At 32.8% G+C, this 18,809-nt stretch overlaps 2 protein-coding genes across 8 annotated transcripts in view; both read right to left on the bottom strand.

Moving 5' to 3' along the window:
• Nucleotides 1–83: 83 nt before the first annotated feature.
• On the bottom strand, nt 84–14,894 carry LOC110421110 (ARM repeat superfamily protein). 7 transcript variants are annotated; one of them, XM_021434587.2, is made up of 22 exons: nt 14,802–14,876; nt 14,586–14,638; nt 14,115–14,282; nt 13,435–13,509; nt 12,800–12,915; nt 11,815–11,929; nt 11,385–11,513; nt 10,377–10,424; nt 9,822–9,976; nt 9,528–9,724; nt 9,143–9,435; nt 8,851–9,000; nt 8,402–8,767; nt 8,168–8,317; nt 7,286–7,361; nt 6,113–6,240; nt 5,792–5,989; nt 4,949–5,089; nt 4,748–4,876; nt 1,507–1,707; nt 578–737; nt 84–485 (listed from the first exon to the last, which is right to left on the bottom strand). In XM_021434587.2, the coding sequence occupies exons 3-21, from the start codon at nt 14,247–14,249 to the stop codon at nt 582–584; spliced, it is 2,958 nt and encodes a 985-aa protein (XP_021290262.1). In that variant the 5' UTR covers nt 14,250–14,282; nt 14,586–14,638; nt 14,802–14,876; the 3' UTR covers nt 84–485; nt 578–581. The 7 variants fall into 7 exon arrangements, with proteins under 7 accessions (XP_021290262.1, XP_021290259.1, XP_021290258.1 ...); XM_021434584.2 differs by lacking the exon at nt 14,586–14,638 and having other exon boundaries at nt 14,802–14,894; XM_021434583.2 differs by lacking the exon at nt 14,802–14,876 and having other exon boundaries at nt 14,586–14,712.
• Nucleotides 14,895–18,563: 3,669 nt separating this feature from the next.
• LOC110421376 (uncharacterized) overlaps nt 18,564–18,809 on the bottom strand; it is a 2,579-nt gene continuing 2,333 nt past the window's right edge. The window contains 1 exon segment of the mRNA XM_089784510.1: nt 18,564–18,809. This exon segment is cut by the window's right edge and continues 15 nt beyond it. Within this exon segment, the coding sequence (XP_089640636.1) occupies nt 18,576–18,809 (234 nt within the window). The 3' untranslated portion in view covers nt 18,564–18,575.

Below are 18,809 nucleotides of genomic sequence, written 5' to 3'. Positions count from 1 at the left end.
GCTGATTGATTGCACATTGATGGATTCTTTCTATAAAAATAATAATAATAATAATAATAATAATAATAATGAAGAAGAAAAAGAACAGAAAAATCATCCACCAATTTCTACATACAATTTCAAAGGAAAAGAAAAATAAGGAGATAATTAGGACACATACAACTTTAAATGTACACACCTTGCTTGGTTCATCAACTGCTAAATGTTGGAATTTACACAAAAGGGAGGGGAAGCCAAAACTTGCAAAGGATAAAATTACATTAAGTCATACGAAGAATCTGAGTCCTAGATTGCTCTTCTTGTACAATATGCTGGAGTGGAGTTCGTGCTCTAAACATTAAGAAATATTTTTGTTCAAGCAACACCATATCATGCCCATCCTACCCCCTCCCCTAGTCTCTTCTTCCATTTTGGTGTGACAAGGTAGAAAATGCCTAGAATGAGCTTCCACGGCAACAAAAAATATGAAAAGAATTGACAGTTGTCTGGAATGGAAAAAGGAAGAAATGTAAAATATATAGACTGTTACATATATATATATATATATATCTATATTCATGTATAAAACACACCCAACCTCTTTAGCATCCAGCTGCTTTCAAGAACTTGTCATAGGGGCTTGATGGTGGTAATCTGAAAGAATGTTGCCCGAATTCATGTGAACAGAGAGCAAGCTGTCCCATTACGTGACCTTGCTCCCTGCTAATTAACATCCGATCTTCAGAAAACTCCATTTTCTGAAATAGAAGATAACCATCCACGAAAAAAATTACTATTATTGGTTGCATCAACATTATTTAATAGATTAAACTCATGCTGTTAGTGCACGCCAATTCCTTAACACATAATTTGACAAAGATTCCCATATCTTGAACTCTTCAAAAGCACAAGGGAGAAAAAGTCTTTTCCAATCATGTGCAGTCTAATAGACAAACCCAATTTAAAATCAAGGACATAAAAAATGTATCCAAATCATGTAATTCCTTTCTTCCTCTCAGATTTTGGGCAAATGACAAATTACCAGACAGGTTAATGAATTTTGAAGGAAGGGTTACCATCTTAATCAGGATGAATTTGCATTTAGCTTCAATAAACCAAACACATATGGCCATTATTTTGCTAAAGGAACCACAAGTTATGCAAGCATCATAACAACAGAAAAGATACTGCTGTCTTGAAACTACTAAGAAATCATTTTAGTTGGAAATTGAAAGAATTTTCTGGAATTTAACCTATAACAGAAACCACTATAAATTGAAAAAATATCAGAAAAAACTATTGTTGTTATTGTTTTTTATTTTCTTCTAATTCATACTATTAACTATCACCAATCATACTACTGTTATTTTTTATGTATAACATTATCAATGGTACTGAAACATGATGATTACAGGTTATGCTTTTGCTTAAGGGAGAAAGTGGAAACGATTAAAGGATAATTAAAGATTCCATTCAAGAAATTAAGATATTCATAAAGATATTTGTCATGTGCGTAGACCAACTCACCACACTTGGTAAATAGAGGACTTCCTTTTCAGTTTCCTCCAAGGTCGCGTTGGCATCCTGTTGATGCTTGAAGCTATGAAGCACTGACATCTTCTGCTGTTTACCCGTTACAAGAGCCTCACACTGACTCTTCATTTGGTCATAAGGAATGGGTGTAGGGGAAACTGAAAAGCTTGCAACTTGTCGGGCTGTTTCCAGAACCTATTGGAGTAACAAACCGATATACTTTGTCAGAAAATGAAAGTTTGATAAATATCCCGAGACATAATGGGGGTTAAAATATAATGAATGTGAAAACTGGTTCTCTGGACCCACAGCCAGAAAAAGATATAATCATCCCAGCCCCTAGTAATGACAAATTTTGGTCTTTTAATTAAGATATGAGCAGTAAATACACCTGACAGAACATGTATACACTTAAAGGATAAATCCACTGATATCAGTCCCACATACTGCTGTCTTGTTTTCTGTTTCCTTCCAAGTTCAATTATCTAAATGGGAACAGACCACTCTTGTTAAATTCTGCCCTTCCTCAAACTTAATATCAAAAATCTAATTCAAGACCATCTTATCTGCACTCCCAAACGTCTCACAGAAAACAAGAGTGGGGAGGGGGGGGATTATTCATGAGTTCATATTTTTTTCAATTTTGAGAAAAAACATTCTCAAGTTCCCAACCAAATCAAATTAGGGACATTCGAAAGAATTTCAAACAGAACCAAACATATTGCACAGCAAAAGATAAATAAGTATGGTAACACTAAAAACCATTTGATCTGACACAACTCAATTTACCAGTTTGTCAAAATATGGCATAAAGTTTATATTATTTATTAACTTGTCTAGCATGCACTATAATACGTGTTTATATGTTGTATGCCTATACATGCACTTTGCTTTTCAGACAAAGCCTGCACAGCGAGGGAAAACGAAGTGGTCTGACAAGATTTTTAGGTAAAAGCTCCATTTCATAACCTTGAAAATGGTTCTGGAAGGCAATTTCCTCATTTTCCAGTGTTAGGAAAGGGGAATATAGCTTGGTCAACTGAAAATAATTTCCAGGCAATGAAAAACTTAGAGCAAAACACAGGAAATTGTCTTCCCTTTTTTCACAATGTAAGACAATTTCAAAAAGACTTCACCACACTTTTGCTCCTATCTCCCTCAACAAACCCACAAGCTACTCCAAACCTATCTCCATCACCAGCCACCATGATATTCATAGATCTCCCATGATTCTTCCCTCTCTTTTCTTTTGCTCTTCCCTCTTCCTTCGTTATTTCATAGATTTTTACTTTTTCTCTGTTGTCAGGTATCTTTTGCTTCAGCTTTAGTTCAGCTTCAAATCACTCTTTTGCTTCTTCTTTCCACAAATCTTCGCTCGCTTTAGCTTCAACTTCAGCATCAAAATCTCTCTCTTTTTCAAAGTTCCGATTTTCAGATCCTCAATGTTTAAATGCATTTTCAGTTATTTTTAATCGATTAATCCATTTCCGTTTTCGATAATTGAATATTGAAATTTTTATAGTGCTAACAACAGCTGATGTTCATTATACTTGTTCCCGCCATTTTAGAACTGATTTTTCTTTTTTCTTTTTCTTTCTTTTCTTTTTGCTTTTTTTTTGTGGATTTTCTGTTGGTTTTTGAGGTTGGATTTTCAGGCTTCGCTGGCTGTGATTACTTTTTATACTTATTGGAAATTATTTTGGATATTGGAGTTATGTTTTTTTTTTTTTAGTGTTGATTTTCTAGTGTTTTGATGGGTTTCAATGGTTGGAAATTGATAAATGTTGATGTTTTATGGTGTCATGTGGAAAATTTTTGAAGATAAGTCATGGTGGAAACTATTTTTTACAGGGTGATTCAAACAACAGAAAATATTTCGCTTAGTTTATCCACAGAAAAGAAAATATTGGATTTTCCAGTAAAATGCTTTTCACAGAACAAATTTTCCCTTAACAAGTTAATTTCGGTTACCAAACAGAGCCTTAAGTAAATGCAAAAGTTCAATAATCCTACAACAAAATAAAGACACCAAAACTGCACTATCATGTAGCAACAACTATTACTTTGGACAAGATGCAATTGTTAAATCCCCACATAATCCCACAATCACAAAGTAGTCTGCATCCATTTAATATTTTGTAAGTATAACAACTCCTCCTCAGATGAAGAAAGACAAGCCTCTCAACAGCCAAGATAACTTTAGGAACTCAAGATCACTCTATAGCAATCAAGGGGAATGCTTTAGCAATATCTTTGTAACTCTTATACATATCAACAGAAATATATTTCACCTATTCTTTTACAGTCTTTTCAAGTACCTTTTTCTTATTTATATTTTTTGTCAGCATCTACATAATACTGGTGTGATAAAAATAAATGAATTACTATTAAATAGTTTTTATATTTCAATCTAACCAAAGTAATGTTAATAGAGAGCAGAGTGAAATAGAAAAGAAGTCAGTTTTTAATGCACAACTTTTAACTCACTTAAACCATTTAATAAAGAGTCAGCATGTCGGAGTGATACAAACCCATCCAACCACTTTACATATGTGTTTGCACATACAAGTGCATAAAAGTTTCAATTTGGTTTTAATTTGCTATTTTTTGTTAAGTTAATTATGACAGCATCATATTCTGTACTGTGACTCTACACAAAATATGTTCCATATCCCTTTTGGCCAGGTATTAAAAAGAAAATCTAAAATCTCAACTATTCATAGTTGTCTAAATTTACCTTTCAGTTTCAACAACTTCTGCATAGTGAAGCTTGAGAATATGTGCTAGATAGTTGAGAAATACATAGGAAATTTAGAATCTTTGGCCAAAATTGAAACCCCTTCAAGGTTTAGTTTAGTAGGTTTTCATCTCTACCCAAAAAATCATCCATGCATGAGCATAATGGTCCTGGAGCTGACATTTTTGCAACTTATATTTTTATGCTAACACCACGCCTTTCTAGAAGCACTCAACATAAGGTAACAACACAAAGTAACCTATTCATAATGTGACTCCCAAACCTAGTTTATTATCCCAACCCAAATTTATGTTCCAAAATGTCCAAAATTATTCATGCACACTCTGAAAAACAAGATGAAGGATCAAAAGCATAAGCAGCTTGGTCAACAATGGTGTTGAATAAAGGCATACCACCCGTTTATATTGTTTCCCAATTCATTTACAAACTATAATCAAAATATAAAAACTAATAAAAACATATTAATACTCATCTTACCGAATCCAAAAGCTCGTTCACACTTAAAACATCTAGCGTACTGATAGATAATGATGTTTTGCGATCTGACTGACTTCCATTGGCTTCAGGGAAGGCTTCTTCATCTGTCATTGCAGCCAAAGGCAAAATCTGAAAGCAAATCAAGTCAACCAAACTATGTCACAGAGTTAAGGAAGAGAATGTAATCTGAACAAGATCTACCTCTTCAAATGCCTGAAACCCCATCTGCGCAAGAGGGGAACATGGTCTTGGTGTCTCCATAAATAATGGAGCACCTAATGGATATGCATCATCTGGTGAAAAGCCCTGCAGAAGTTGTTTCTTTATACTTGACAATTCATCCTGGAAGAAACACACAAGGGATAATATGAATCTTGTTGCAAACAAGCTCCCATAAATGCTATTAATTCTTTTCATGTGAAAAATGGAACAACTTAATAACATACAACAACTAATCATAGAAGACTAAATCGACCTCGTTACCATAGCAATCTAAGACCATTGGTAATGTTGTTATTACCCTTTTACAAGCCACACACCAGAAAGGTGGGGGGCAGGGGGGAGGAACAATAACTCAGTGATGATAAGCATTTTGCAAGTTAAGATTATATTCCCTCATTTTATCCAGATCTTTTCTTGTCTTCATACACTTTCATCTTATATCTCATCAAATGCGGCAGCTGCCAGCATTCGAAGTAACATTACTCCTAACACTTTCTGTTTTCAGATAATTTTTCCTATTAGTTAACAACAGTAGCTGCTCACAGCCAAAACCTTTCTTATAAAATGTTTATTAAATGAAGAATCCTCAATCACCCAGTCCAAAGCACCTATGTTCAACACTGTCATTAATTACTACAAAAAAGAAATTCTATGTCAATGTAACATTATCAAAACCAAAGGAACCACCCCCTCACTCCACCTCTGATGGTGTAACAGTTTGTCATTTCCAGTTGTAGATACTTCTAAACTTCAGTAGAGCTAGCGAAGCCGACACACTATAAACCTCAAAATAAAGTAATAATCAAGAAACTGATAAATCACCTCTGACAATTTCTCAAATCTCGTCATTAAATGGGAGATGACAGTCTCCTTCAAATGAGGATCTGGCTCTATTGACAAGAGGAATTTTGATGCAGCAAGATCATCTTCCTTTGATCCATATGCAACGCCATCCACATCAGATTTCACACAAACAGCCTGAAGTTGGATATCTTCAACTAACTTGAGATAAGGATCAACCTATGCAAAGGATGATAAACTCAAATATCAGCCTGTCGACTCAAAAAAAAAAAAAAGTGATTGTACCAAGTGCTATAACAATAGAAATGGCATTCTCCTATAGATTAAGGATAAGAAAATGACCGTTTTATCTGTCAGAGATGCTTTGACAATAGGAATTAACTCTGGGAGATTGCCTGCCCTAGCTGAGAAAATAAGCATGTAGGATGCCAAAGTAAAGAGAGACCTTCTGCGAGATGGTTGTAAACCTCCTTCAACAAGCATGCAAGACACAAATGTCAGGAGAAGTTTTTACCAAATTTAACAAGCCTACAGAAATTAGGCAACAAGGCCCACATCCTAAGGATAAACATTGTGAAGATTAATTTTTTCTCCTAACCACAGATTAGAAAAAAGGATATTCAGTGGTAACCATCTTTCGGTGCTACCATTTTTACCATTACATGCATGATCTTACACACACCTTTAACTAGCCCTTTCTGCACCCACTAGGCATGATAAAAATAAAAAGCAATCATTTTAATTATTTAATATAAGTATTAAAATAAATTATCAGAGAAAACAAAGCCAGTGCAGTTATGTAAATGTTATACAATATGAATTGCTGTTTGATGATATGAGGGAGAAAAAGAGGAAAATGAAGTTTGAATTCAGTAAAAGCCCAAAAGATAAACTCAGATTAAATTCTTTGAAAGAAGACCAAATTGGTTTGACACCATCTTTAGCCAGTGGCATTAAATGCTCATATAGATACGATTTCCTCAATAAAAAAGGAGTGAAGAAAAGAATCATAAATTATAAACCTAAGCTTCTATTTCATTTTTCCCTTTATGTTGATTGCCAGAAACATTAAGGGAGCATTTTTATACAAAATCAGCTAGGATATAAAAGATAAGGTAAGTATATGGAATAATCCTTGACGTGAATATGCAAGCATGTCAATGCATGTGCTACAAGGCTTCTAATTGATGGCACAGCTGTACAGGGATAGCATCATATATTATTAATATAAGTTATTTAGTAAATATCCAGGGCAATAAAAAGAATAAACTTTGCTGAGCCAGAGCTTTCATTAGTTGCTTGAGATGGCTGTGAGCAATATTAAAATGGCATCTCTAAGACAAAACCAGCAAGGATAAAGAAGATTGCAGAAGTGTATGTGATAATCCAGTATATGAGGCTTCCAATTGACCAAACAGACAAGGAGCATAGTGCTACTGCATGTATATATGTATAACATTGTGCTCTTTCACTCTATGAAAAATATAACTACAAATAATGATAGATGCAACAAACCTTCTTGATCCAGAGAGATGCTCCTAAGGGAGAATGCGAGCTGAAAACTCCGAACTAGGGCCATGTGACTGGAGGTCTGTCATCAGCAAAATTAATCAACAGACCAAGTTCAGGAATAGATACCAAAACGGAAAGAGAGAAGCTCTAATAGCATTAAACATATGTCACATCTAATAGCATTAGAGATATGTCACAAGTTTCCTAGGCAAAACGCAAAAGATAACGAAGGAATCTTCTTTCACAGAAGATCAGGGACATCCCTCTTAGAATCTCAAGGTAAAACCCACATTCTATCACAACCCAATTCATGGCCCGTGCCACACCTCATAGCAGAAACAAGTTGAAAAGCACTTGATAAATCTAACTTGGGTGCTTGCAACAACAAGGTTGACCGTTGCTATCTTACTTTGAGTTTTCTGCTTGTTATACAGAAATGGTAGATTGTGCCGATGACTAGAAAGAGAGTGCATGGAGAGTAAGCATTTTTCTTTTTGTGCCTTTCTACACTCATGGAAAGCATCCATGGTGAGATCTAAGAACTTGTACAATATTTGAAAAGGACATTTACAAAATCAAATTGAACACAACTACCAGTACCAGATACTCTCTCTGCCAAAAATTAAAAATAAAAAAAAGTTGTCCATTCTTCTCATTTGTGTTGCTTCAAAATGTTTGTTCATTACCAAAAGTAACAATCACTTGTTGTCAGTTTCACTATTCTACCCTTTACTGTATCATACATCATCACCAAAAAAACAAAACAAAATAAATCAATCATCAAGGGTAAGGTAATATAATAAAAATCGACTACATTTCTCGAACCTTGTGCATTAATGAAGGAGACTAATATTTTGAAACAAAGGCAGTAAAATAATGGCTAACCTTGGACCGGGTAAACAAGACAGCAATGCTGTAGGTACGGGCCATAGCCTCAAAATTTGCAGGGGTATTTTCAGCCGAATTCGCCTGGACCCATATTGATGAAAGCAGAAGACTCACTTGATGGCTACTTAATCGAAGGTGACTCAGCTGCTGAAAAATTCAGAGATGTAAGAGAACTAAATTGTATCAGAATTGGTAATAACACTAAGCAACAGAGAGACAGCGGTTTCACACCATTTTTCCATCACCCAGAACATCCTTAAAGCTATATGAGCGCCCATGGGACTGATACATTATTGGTTTTTTCACAGCCATATCTGATGCTTGATTTCCATTTTCTTTTAGTCTTCCATCAATGTGTTCTGCTTGGTCTTTACTTTCATCCTGAAAGGCGAAGCTATGATTCCTTACCTTTTCGGATGCAGCAAATGATAAGTCACAAGAAACAGCTTCAGAAGTAATTTTCTTTTGATCAGACCAAGGTGAAAGCAACGATGGCATAAGCACAACGGAGAAAATGCTATTTGCCCCAACTCGAGTTTCATGGTCTGGGTGGGCCATCGCGAGGAGCAACTGGTGAAATAGAGCATCAGGGAAAGCCTAGAGCAGATTACAATGTCAGAACTTAGATGCACATACAAGATAAGAACAAATATAACAGTATATTGTACAAGAACACTCACCTTCTTGTGATATGATACGTTTGGGATAGAAGAGATAATCTGAGCCGTTCGATGAACAGCAGAGATAGTTGTCCTGGCAACAATACTGTTGGTTGAAATATTCTCTAGTACCACAGCCATCATATCAAGAATTGGTCCCACATCCCCAACCTGTCAAATACATATAGATAATAAGTTTCAACTAAATGGTAGAACATTTGAATAACATGCTAAAACTAGCTTCTGTAAGCATCTTATAATAATCATTCATATTCAAGTAAAATCTGGATGATCACAAGAACATATTCCCAACCTTATTTGAGAGCTGTGAGATACACTTTTCCAAGCCCAATTGAAGATCAGTGTTACATTTATCAATATCATCCCCAGAACTTGATAATTCAGATGAATTTTGCAGGCATTTTCGTAGATGCTTGATCAAGTCAGTTATTGCACCAATGATTGCTACTGAGGACTGAGGCTTTGCATTCTGTGCAAGTTGTGTGATGACATTGACAATGTTAACTTGTATATCAGGTTGCTTGGCTACATTCTTATGCTCCATGTGCTTCACCAGGATAGACAATAATAGGTGGGACTTCTCTCCTGGCATTAAAAAAAACACTATTATATCTACAAGAGCGTTTTCAGAAAAAAGATATTTAATAAAGGATGCATGTTAAAACTCCCAAATTAACCTGTTTCTTCTAAAAGCAACTGCAAGGACATTAGAACTGAAGAAGCAACTCCCTTCTCTTGGGACCAGTGATTTTCAGCATCAAAGTTATGAAAAAGAGGTTCAAGCACACGCCGGACAGTTGTAGCTTCTTTTGCCAATCTGGCAATATTACGTAAGACAACCCTTGCCCAGTAAGAGGGACTCTTCGAAGTATCCCTGTTAAAGAGCCAAATGAAGCATGGATGATATTTGAACTTTAAATTTTTCCTAATGCATGGAATGCAGCAAGAGAAATACTGAAATAGAGCCTTACATGGTTGGATCTAAGTCAGAGTTAATCACAAGGTTTGGTGCGGAGGAGCCCTTCTCATTGGTATCTGGGAAGGAAAAGCCATTTTCTTCCACTTTACTGGCATTGACTGGGGTGATTTGGACATCCATGTAGTTTTCTAAGGTCACTGAGATGATCTATACAAGATGGGAAAAGAATTTAAGATGAAAAAAAATGCCAATACATGCTGCATATCTGTTTGTGAAGTGTGTGCTTTAGTTTCCACTATTGAAAAGAGGTTCAAGAGGTTAAAAGCTGAAACTCCACAATGGAACTTCTAGCTGAACTAAGAAGCTGATAGAGAGATTAATCAAATTTTGGATGGAAAAAAATAAAACTTAGTTATTTGTAATCATTTCAAAAATCTATTTCAATATTATTTTTATTGAAGCTCTAGTGAGGCCAAAGAGACTCCAACTATAATAACAAGCACCAAATTTGCACAGTTAAATCACATCAGATCAGGAATGCATCTAACATTTGAGAATAAAAAAAAAGGAATTATAGGAAAAGCCACCATAAGAAATGATAACTTACACTATCAAAGTCCATTGATATATGAGAGTGCTCACCCATGAAGCAGACCTAGGCACAAGAAATGGGAAAGAGAAAGTAGTAAGTGACCAGAAATGGAAGTGACAGAAAACAAGATACAAGTACCAAGAATACTACATGAGAAAAAAGGCACAGGAAATAAACGATAATAATGAATACAATCTCCCAATAAGAAATTATTTAAAAGGAAAACTTGACAAGAAAAATTGAGGAATTATTCTCCTATTTATTCTGACTTGTAAAGGTTTACAATTCAACTCAATGTTTACAACATAAGGCTATTCACAGGTTAAATAAAGCTGTAATTCAACCCGAAAACACCTGATCAACTTAACCCTTTTGTAACAAAGTTTAGACTAGTTTAGTCCTAAAACCTCAATCTTCCCTTCACTCCACAAATTATAGGACCGCTTTCCTTCAAATCTAGAAAGGTCAATCTAAAACTTCAATCATTATAACTGTTAACTAATCGTTAAGCCTTCAACCTTAACCTAGTTTTATGAAACACAACCCCAAAAAAATCAAAGCCCCTTCCCAGTAAAATATATTGCACAAGCCAGCCTCAATTTAGATGATGTCTTTTGTCAGAGGATTTAGATTGTGCACAAAGGTAGAAGAGTGCAGAGGCTACTTGACAATATTTAAATCAACCTGCTGTATCATAATCTTACAAAGCCCATACTTTTATATACAGGTAAACAGTAGTCATTGCCAGTAATTAAACAAGTAAAATCCCTGGAAACAAGTCTAAATCAGCAGAGTAGATAGATTGCCAATAAGGACAAGACTGGAAAGACATGCACACAACTCCAACAAGTATTAGATACCAAAAAAAAAAAAAAAGCAAGTGACGGTTTGCATAAGCATGTATGTGTCCTAAAGAAGAAAAGTTATGGCTACAAAGTTAGCTTGAACTAACGAAAGTGCATGTATTCAGCCAAAAGAGTTTTCTTATGTGAAATGTTTCAAGATATAAAGAGACAACATTACCATGGAAGCCAATACTTGCAATCCTACTGAACGTAAACGCAAAGCCCTATCATCATCTCCATCTTCTTGAGCCAGTTGACAAAGTTTAGGAATAAGGCCTTCTAAGTTGAACATGTATGTACCGTCCACCTAGTTTCAAATCCCATACAATTAGAATAACTTTACTAGTTACAGCTAATATGTAAAGTATCCAGTCTATAGTCAGTTTGCCATAAGCCTTTGCAGATCTCCGTCCACTCATCAGATCAGTGAATAGCTCCTTCACCAGAAGTTGTCTACTTTAAAAACGTAAAAGCCCAATGATGGAAAGCTTAAAGTTCTAAGGGCAAATTAGCAACTGTTACCCAGTGCCACAATATACGTACTACTGGCATATTCATACTACTGATAGAACCAAACAGATCAGAGCTTTGTTTTACATCATACACACCTGACGATTTATGAACTCTACAAGAGCATTGCAACCCAGAATTTGCATTTCATCCTGTCGAGTTTGCTCCAAAAGAGTCCGAATGATCCCTAATAAACTACTAGCAAAAAGTGGACTGCAAGAATAAAGTGCTCCCATGAATATCACATATAATAAGTATAGAAACGTAGCTCATATTTATAGTTAAAGTCTACCTCCTAAATTAACATAAATATGAAACAATGAATATTACCCTAAATGCCCTATTAATTCCCAAACTTCTAAATTAACATTGAACCCATGGAAATAGATAAAATTACTAAAACAGTTTTTAAAAAACAATTCAATCCTTCAAAAAGCGTGATCTTGTCCACATCATAAACCCAGTTTATTTTTTATAAAAAATATGGTTATTAACTTTAAAAAAAAAACAAAACCCTCAAAAAGTTTAGTTAATAAATAAAAGAAAGAACTTGTTCTATAAAGACATCAGAACCTAAGTGCTATAATAGCCCAACAAAAATATAACAAGCATTAAATCATTACTTATCAAACAAATGTAACTCCATAATTATAAAACGAAAAAAACTAAAAGAATAATTGTAGACATTCTTCACATTACCAAAGCTTATATCAATCTTATGGTATTTGGTAGAGAATTAATCGCAGTTAATTAACTGGGTGTTCTTGCCATGCTACCAAACACAAGGCAAAACTTCGTACAATAACAAAAGAAAGTTAATTATATAGACTATAAATTAATAAGTAGCTATATTCTAATGTTTAAACCCTACTAGGATTTGGTCCTCGGACACAAGTCGCAATAATGTGCAATAACAAGCCAAATCTAATGCTCTACCTAACAATTTTTTATCCAAATTCAGTGGTTCATTCTTTGAAAGTCCCCTCTCCAAGCTGCTCACCCCAGAAAAAAGTTTGCCGGAAAAATGATGCCAGAAAGTGTTTAGATCAATTAAATGTTCAAATTTCCACACTTCAAACTTACATCTGCTTCTTACATGCCGATAGCAGTTTCCTATAAATGCACAGTACCACTTTTACAGATCCAAAGTTCTCATTACGTAAATCCTTGTAACATCTTTGCTCTAGCTGACCTGTAATCTGTGAAGACAACATATTTAGCGATGTGAGAAAAAAATCAACAGACACTTCAGTAAAGTCATATATATTACGGGATACAGAAAATTTCAAACATCTCAAGGATAAATCTATTAATTTGAATTGTGCCAAGATTGATACCAATTCAAAATTTTCAATCAGTTTTAAACATTTCTTGACAAAATTACCAGCATTGCAGGAAAAAAATTGCAAACCACCTTAATTTAGAATATATATATATATAATAATCATTTAAAAACCAAGATTTAAATCCTAAACTACTCGAAAATATCATAGGAAACTAACTTTCGTAAAATTGAAACCAAGATTATGAAAAACAATTGGCCACATTCTCACTTATAAGTTTCATATTTTTATCCAAATTAATAGATATAAGAACTTGCCTACAAAATTGTCAAACCAACATTTCAAACAGATAAAAATTAAAATATTTAGAAATTCCATACTAGAATCAATCTCCATCAGGAATTGATACTAACTGAACCAAAAGAAAAGCCATACCTTTGGTATTCGTAAAGGGTTCCTCAAAGCATATTCACAAAGCTTCCCAATTTTCCTATCATTCGGTTCAGCATCCTGTCAAATGTAATTGGAAAAATGGTAAGCATATCAAACACTGTTTTTCTTTCTTTATTTTTTTTTTTTTCAATTTTTCGTTTCTCCCTTATTCTGCCCAGGGTCTGGGATTAGATGAGGGGGTACAGTAGCTTTCAAGAGCTGACAAGACCATGCAAGCAGCACATAAATGCCTTATTTTCAAATTTTCAGAAGACACTACTACCAATACTGCCTCTTCTTCTTCGATGTTGGTTTCATTCAACAATGTATAAAATTTCTACCACCATCAATAGAAATTTATGCAGCCATTAACCAGTATAGCAGCAGCAGTTGTGATAGATACAAATTATACTTCTGTAAACTTTCAGTCTTTCACAATAGATTATCAACTACTAATATTTTGAAGTCATCGCTTTATACATAAAGACAATATTATTATCATAGTACACTTAACCGAACTTAACAGACCAATGATCATCAATCAATCAGTACAAAACTATGAACAAGCTGCACTAAATATCCAGACCCAATTTTTCCTCGAGGAACCAAACACGAAAGAGAAAACTAGTCCGGAATGCCCAAAATTCAAGTAAAAATTGTGAGAAGATGAGCTGAAACAATACCTGATTACGGGGGAAAATGTCAGCTAATAACTTCTTGTATCTTTTAACAGGCTGTCTAGACCTTGCACGCATCGAAGGGCAGAAGAAACAGAGGTTACCGCAGACGGGCACAACCCGTCTTGACATCACCCCCATTGTTTTTCAACGGGAACTCAAACACACAATTCTCTGCAAATCCAAATTTAACACCCCAAAAAAAATTCAACTAAAAATATTATACCCAAAATTGTAAAACATGAATAGAATTTGGCAATTCACTCATTGATCAAACTCAAAACAACACAAAAAAATTAAATTAACTATATTTTTATCATAGTGTCCTTCTTATAATCATGGTAAAATTAAGGTTCACCAAATTTTAAAAAAATATTTTATTTCATAAAAGAAATGAGACTTCATCTGCCAAAAATGACAGCGGAATTATCGAAAATTAAGCAAAACCCACCCAACTGCTCGAAATTCTTAATTTACCAAAAAATAAAGAACTAGCTCATCAGATCGGCGATCTGGATTAGCCCTGAAAGCTGAAAATGAATTACGAGAAAAATGGTTCAACGAATAAGTTCCAGAAAATAAAAGTCTAATTCATTCTACTTTATATAATAATAATAAGAAGAAATAATTATATAATTTATCATCAAATTATATTTTGCACTGTAATTTTATTTTAATCAAAATCTTTTTTACCTCAAGAAACTGCCAGTTTGGGGAAGAGAAGAAGCTTCTCACGTCTCCCCCCAAACAGTGATTTTTCATTTTCATTCCAGCATTAATGTTTTAGAAAATGAATTCATTAATTGTTTTTTTTTATTTTTACTTGTGTTAAAAAAACATATGGAGATAAACTTACAGGGCGGTAGGTTTTCGAAAAGGAATGATGTCCCACGTGTGACGCTCTCATTGATTTAGAGCGGTGCGTTCGATGATTTGGACGGTAACTCTAGCGTCTCTTTGTGAACATATAAACTGCAAAATTGAAAATCAAAAATGCCCCCAGCCGAATGATGACGAAACCCCAACGGTTCCGAAAATTAAGGGATGTAACTGTTACTTTTTTATTTTTCTTTTTTGATTTTTTAAATAGATGATTATTATATAAAAATATAACAAAAAGAGGAACAAAATCGCTTTTATGACAAAATTACTGCCCAAGAAAAAAATAAATTTATAAAGAAATAATTCTTTACAATATTTTCCAAAGCTAATAAATGCAAATTAATTTTTTCACTATTTAATTAAAATAAATAAAATGTCTCCAAATTTGTTAAAATTGGTAACATTTCTTTAAAGGCATAATGTATTAAAATTGTCAAAGTGTCTAATTAAAATTTCTTAAGTGTAATAATAAAAAAATAACACTTGTTCAAAAATAAATTTTATAAAAAAAATAAACAAACTATCCTTAGATAATATTTTTGATCAATCCTTCATATACTACAATAACAAGTTTCCATTAATGGATGTGTTGCATGGTCATGACTTTTTGTTGTAATAAATAATGTTTATAAAATACATTTGTAGTAGATGAAATACTTTAAATAAAGTCAAAGGAAGACTTATATATGATTATTTATTATTTATATTAATATATTAATCCAAATTATTTTTTTATCAAAATCGATTTATTGATGTGTTAATTGTGTACGTGTCACCCTACTGTTTACTTTTATCTTCAACTTTATGTTATTTGAACATCTCACCTTTAAATTATTGTGTCTTTCTCGGTCTCCAAGGAATATTCCAAATACTCATGTCTTTGTTTATACATGCACACATGTCATGTCATAACTCTATAATGATGATTGAGTAACAACAAATCCAATGGACCCACTACCATAAATTAAACTTTAATCGTTTGATTGATCTTTATTATCCAAAAAACAAAAGTACTACTTTAAAATTTCCCCAAAAATATTGTATCAATCTAAGCACATTATTTACCAAAATACTTAGGTTAGGTGAGGTTTTGATTGCAAACATAATTAGTCAACTTTTTGCCAAGTAATTGTCCCTCAAAGCCCACCTTAATTTCCTTGTTGAATTAAGAAAAAATCATACCTGTATATATTTTTTTAATTGTATAGTTTTTGACATTATAATAAAAGGTAATATGATTATATTAGTAATTAATTATCATTAATCAATTAATCAAAATGTCACGTATCTTTTTTATGTTATGTACTATTGACATGTCACATGATTATGTTATCATACTATATTGACATGTCACATTATATATTATCTATAATATATCAACGTTTCATGTTAATATTATGTAATATCAAATTATAAGTGACGTTTTGATTAATAATAATTATTTGTGAAGATCTATTTGACTCAAAATAAAAATATAAAAATTTAATTGAATGTAATAAAAAATAAAAATTAATTTAAAATTTTTTAAATATTATATTTTTATTTTTTATTAAATTGATCCAATAATTTTATTAATTTAATTATTATTAATTGCATAAATTAAATAAAAAAAGAGACAGGGGTTGATTTGGGAAAAGACGTGCCCAAAATCCATCCTAGAAAACCTGTATTGTTGTTGCAAAGCTGTTCACCCCTAAATGCCCGACCCTTTTGTTCGACTTAACAATAAATGTGGTGCAAGAAAACAGGTTGGCTTTATGTAAAGAAGAAAAAAACTGATTGAAAGCGAAGGCCGAAATGAAAGGCATATGCTTCATTCATCTTTTTCTCTTCTTTTTTAAAAATTTCTACCTTTATGTTGTTGATGACATGATTGACCACAAGCACTTGGATGCCTCTGAACACAGCCGAATCCATGGGCCACAGCTAGGGGTTATCACAACTCTCTCTCTCTCTCTTTTTTTAATTAAATATAATTAGGGTGTAATAATTAATTAGGAGTGTTCATTGTTTGGCTTAAGTTGACAAAATCATACCCACTTGATTAGTTTGGTTTAATCCACTTTATTGCATTTTAACTTTTAAAACTATTTACATAAAAACGAAATCTAATTAATTTCTATATTTTTCAAACGAATACATGTTGAGATCTCATCATTATCTTTAATTATGTCGTAATTCATATTTTTATGTACATATTGATAGAGAGTGTTTTCAATCAAAGGTTATGATGGTTTTGAATTAATGATAAATGTGTAGTTTCTTAATAATAGAATATTTTTTATTATTCAATTGGATTTGCTATGACGATCTTAAAGTAATGGTAAAATGTCTAATTTTTATAAATATAATATTATTTTATTATTCGATTCAGTTTAATAATCGAAAATTAACCTTTTGAAAAAAAAAATAATGAAAACACTTTTTTTATAGCTTATGAAAAATACTTGAAATCTAATTTTTTATAGCATATGAAAAACACTTTGAAATCTATCTTTTTATTATTTGAATAAATTGAAATTTTTTTTATAATTTGAACCACCCGGACAAAAACTATTTTTCACTATAACTCATCTTTAAAATTATTTTATTATTAAAAAAATTTTCACGATAACATATCAAAATTTATCAATTATGCAAACCATCTTTTTTATTTTTTGAATTTTATGAATTTAAAAACATAAACAATTTCCTCGGTCAACAAGTTTAATTAGTTGACTAGTAAATAATTTTTACATTAAAATGTTTTCTCCTTATGCTACTGATAAAAATGCGTCAAACCTCACAATTCATAAAAATGAGTTTGTCAAAGGAGGCCAACTTTTACTATAAGCTCCTCACTGTATTTTGGGTAGCACTATTTCTAGATGATTAAATGGGAAGATTCTTCGTGGTTTCCTTTTGTCTTGTAAAGTTGAAGATGAAGTTTGATATGAACGGTGATAGTGGCAGTGAAATTCATGACATATTTTTTGTTTTAATTAAAAAACCGAATATAATTTTTTTGAATATAAATATAGATGCATTTATTACAAAATTAAATATTTGAGTGCAATTTATAACATTTTTAATCCATTAAGGTACTAATTAATGAAAATGCATTTATTTTTGTTGGCCTCTAATAGTGGCAACTAAAGGAGTACTGGGTTGTCCTTGGTTTAGATCAAACACAATAAATTTCTTCGAGATTAACATACAGATTATATATAATCGTTTTCATTTTTGGTTAAATTGAAATCACATTCATGGCAAATGGAAATTATTTTTACTAGAAATAAAAAATAACAATAACATACATATATACTTTGCCCAATAATGTACGGAATTGAATTTATTCTCTTTCTTTAATTCTCTCAAATGTCTAAAAAATGCAGGAGAAAAGATTATAAGTATTTACATTACTTTTTTTCCCTGAGAAATTAGCCAAAAACAAATAGCTAAATATGTATGTTCCAAGTCATTTAGCTTATTTGAATCATTTGATATTTTTATTAGGTTGGTGAGAGAGGATATCCACCGTTTTATTCTTTAACATTAATTAAAATACTTATCTTGCATGCTAGGCAATTGAAAATATAAGTTATTTCAAGGCCTAGTTTTGGTAGATGGTGGCGGAAGGAATGGGAAAGAGATTTTCGTTGGGATTGACGGAAGCGTTGTACTTGCATTTGTTGGCTTAATGGGGTTCAAGCCAGAAAGTGGAGGCAAGGAAGCTCCACGCAAAGGTGTCTCAGATGTACTTGGAGGCGCCATCGCTGGTTGTTTTAACCCTGACGTTGTATTCGACGAAGATGGATGTGCTGTAGGAGAAGGCGCAAC

Source organism: Theobroma umbraticum, unplaced genomic scaffold (assembly GCF_002168275.2).
Source record: "Theobroma umbraticum cultivar Fairchild unplaced genomic scaffold, ASM216827v3 scaffold_130.0, whole genome shotgun sequence".
Lineage (NCBI taxonomy): Eukaryota > Viridiplantae > Streptophyta > Magnoliopsida > Malvales > Malvaceae > Theobroma > Theobroma umbraticum.
This window is presented reverse-complemented; position numbering and strand designations above follow the sequence as displayed.

What these genes read in the sequence shown, in the direction of transcription:
- LOC110421110 (XM_021434584.2), bottom strand. Translation starts at nt 14,249, where the DNA reads ATGGGGGTGATGTCAAGACGGGTTGTGCCCGTCTGCGGTAACCTCTGT. An exon ending in TGCAAGTATTGGCTTCCATG is followed by an intron (nt 10,425 to 11,384) that starts GTAATGTTGTCT and finishes TCTTGTGCCTAG; the next exon opens with GTCTGCTTCATGGGTGAGCA. An exon ending in CATCTCTGACAGATAAAACG is followed by an intron (nt 5,990 to 6,112) that starts GTCATTTTCTTA and finishes TCCTTTGCATAG; the next exon opens with GTTGATCCTTATCTCAAGTT.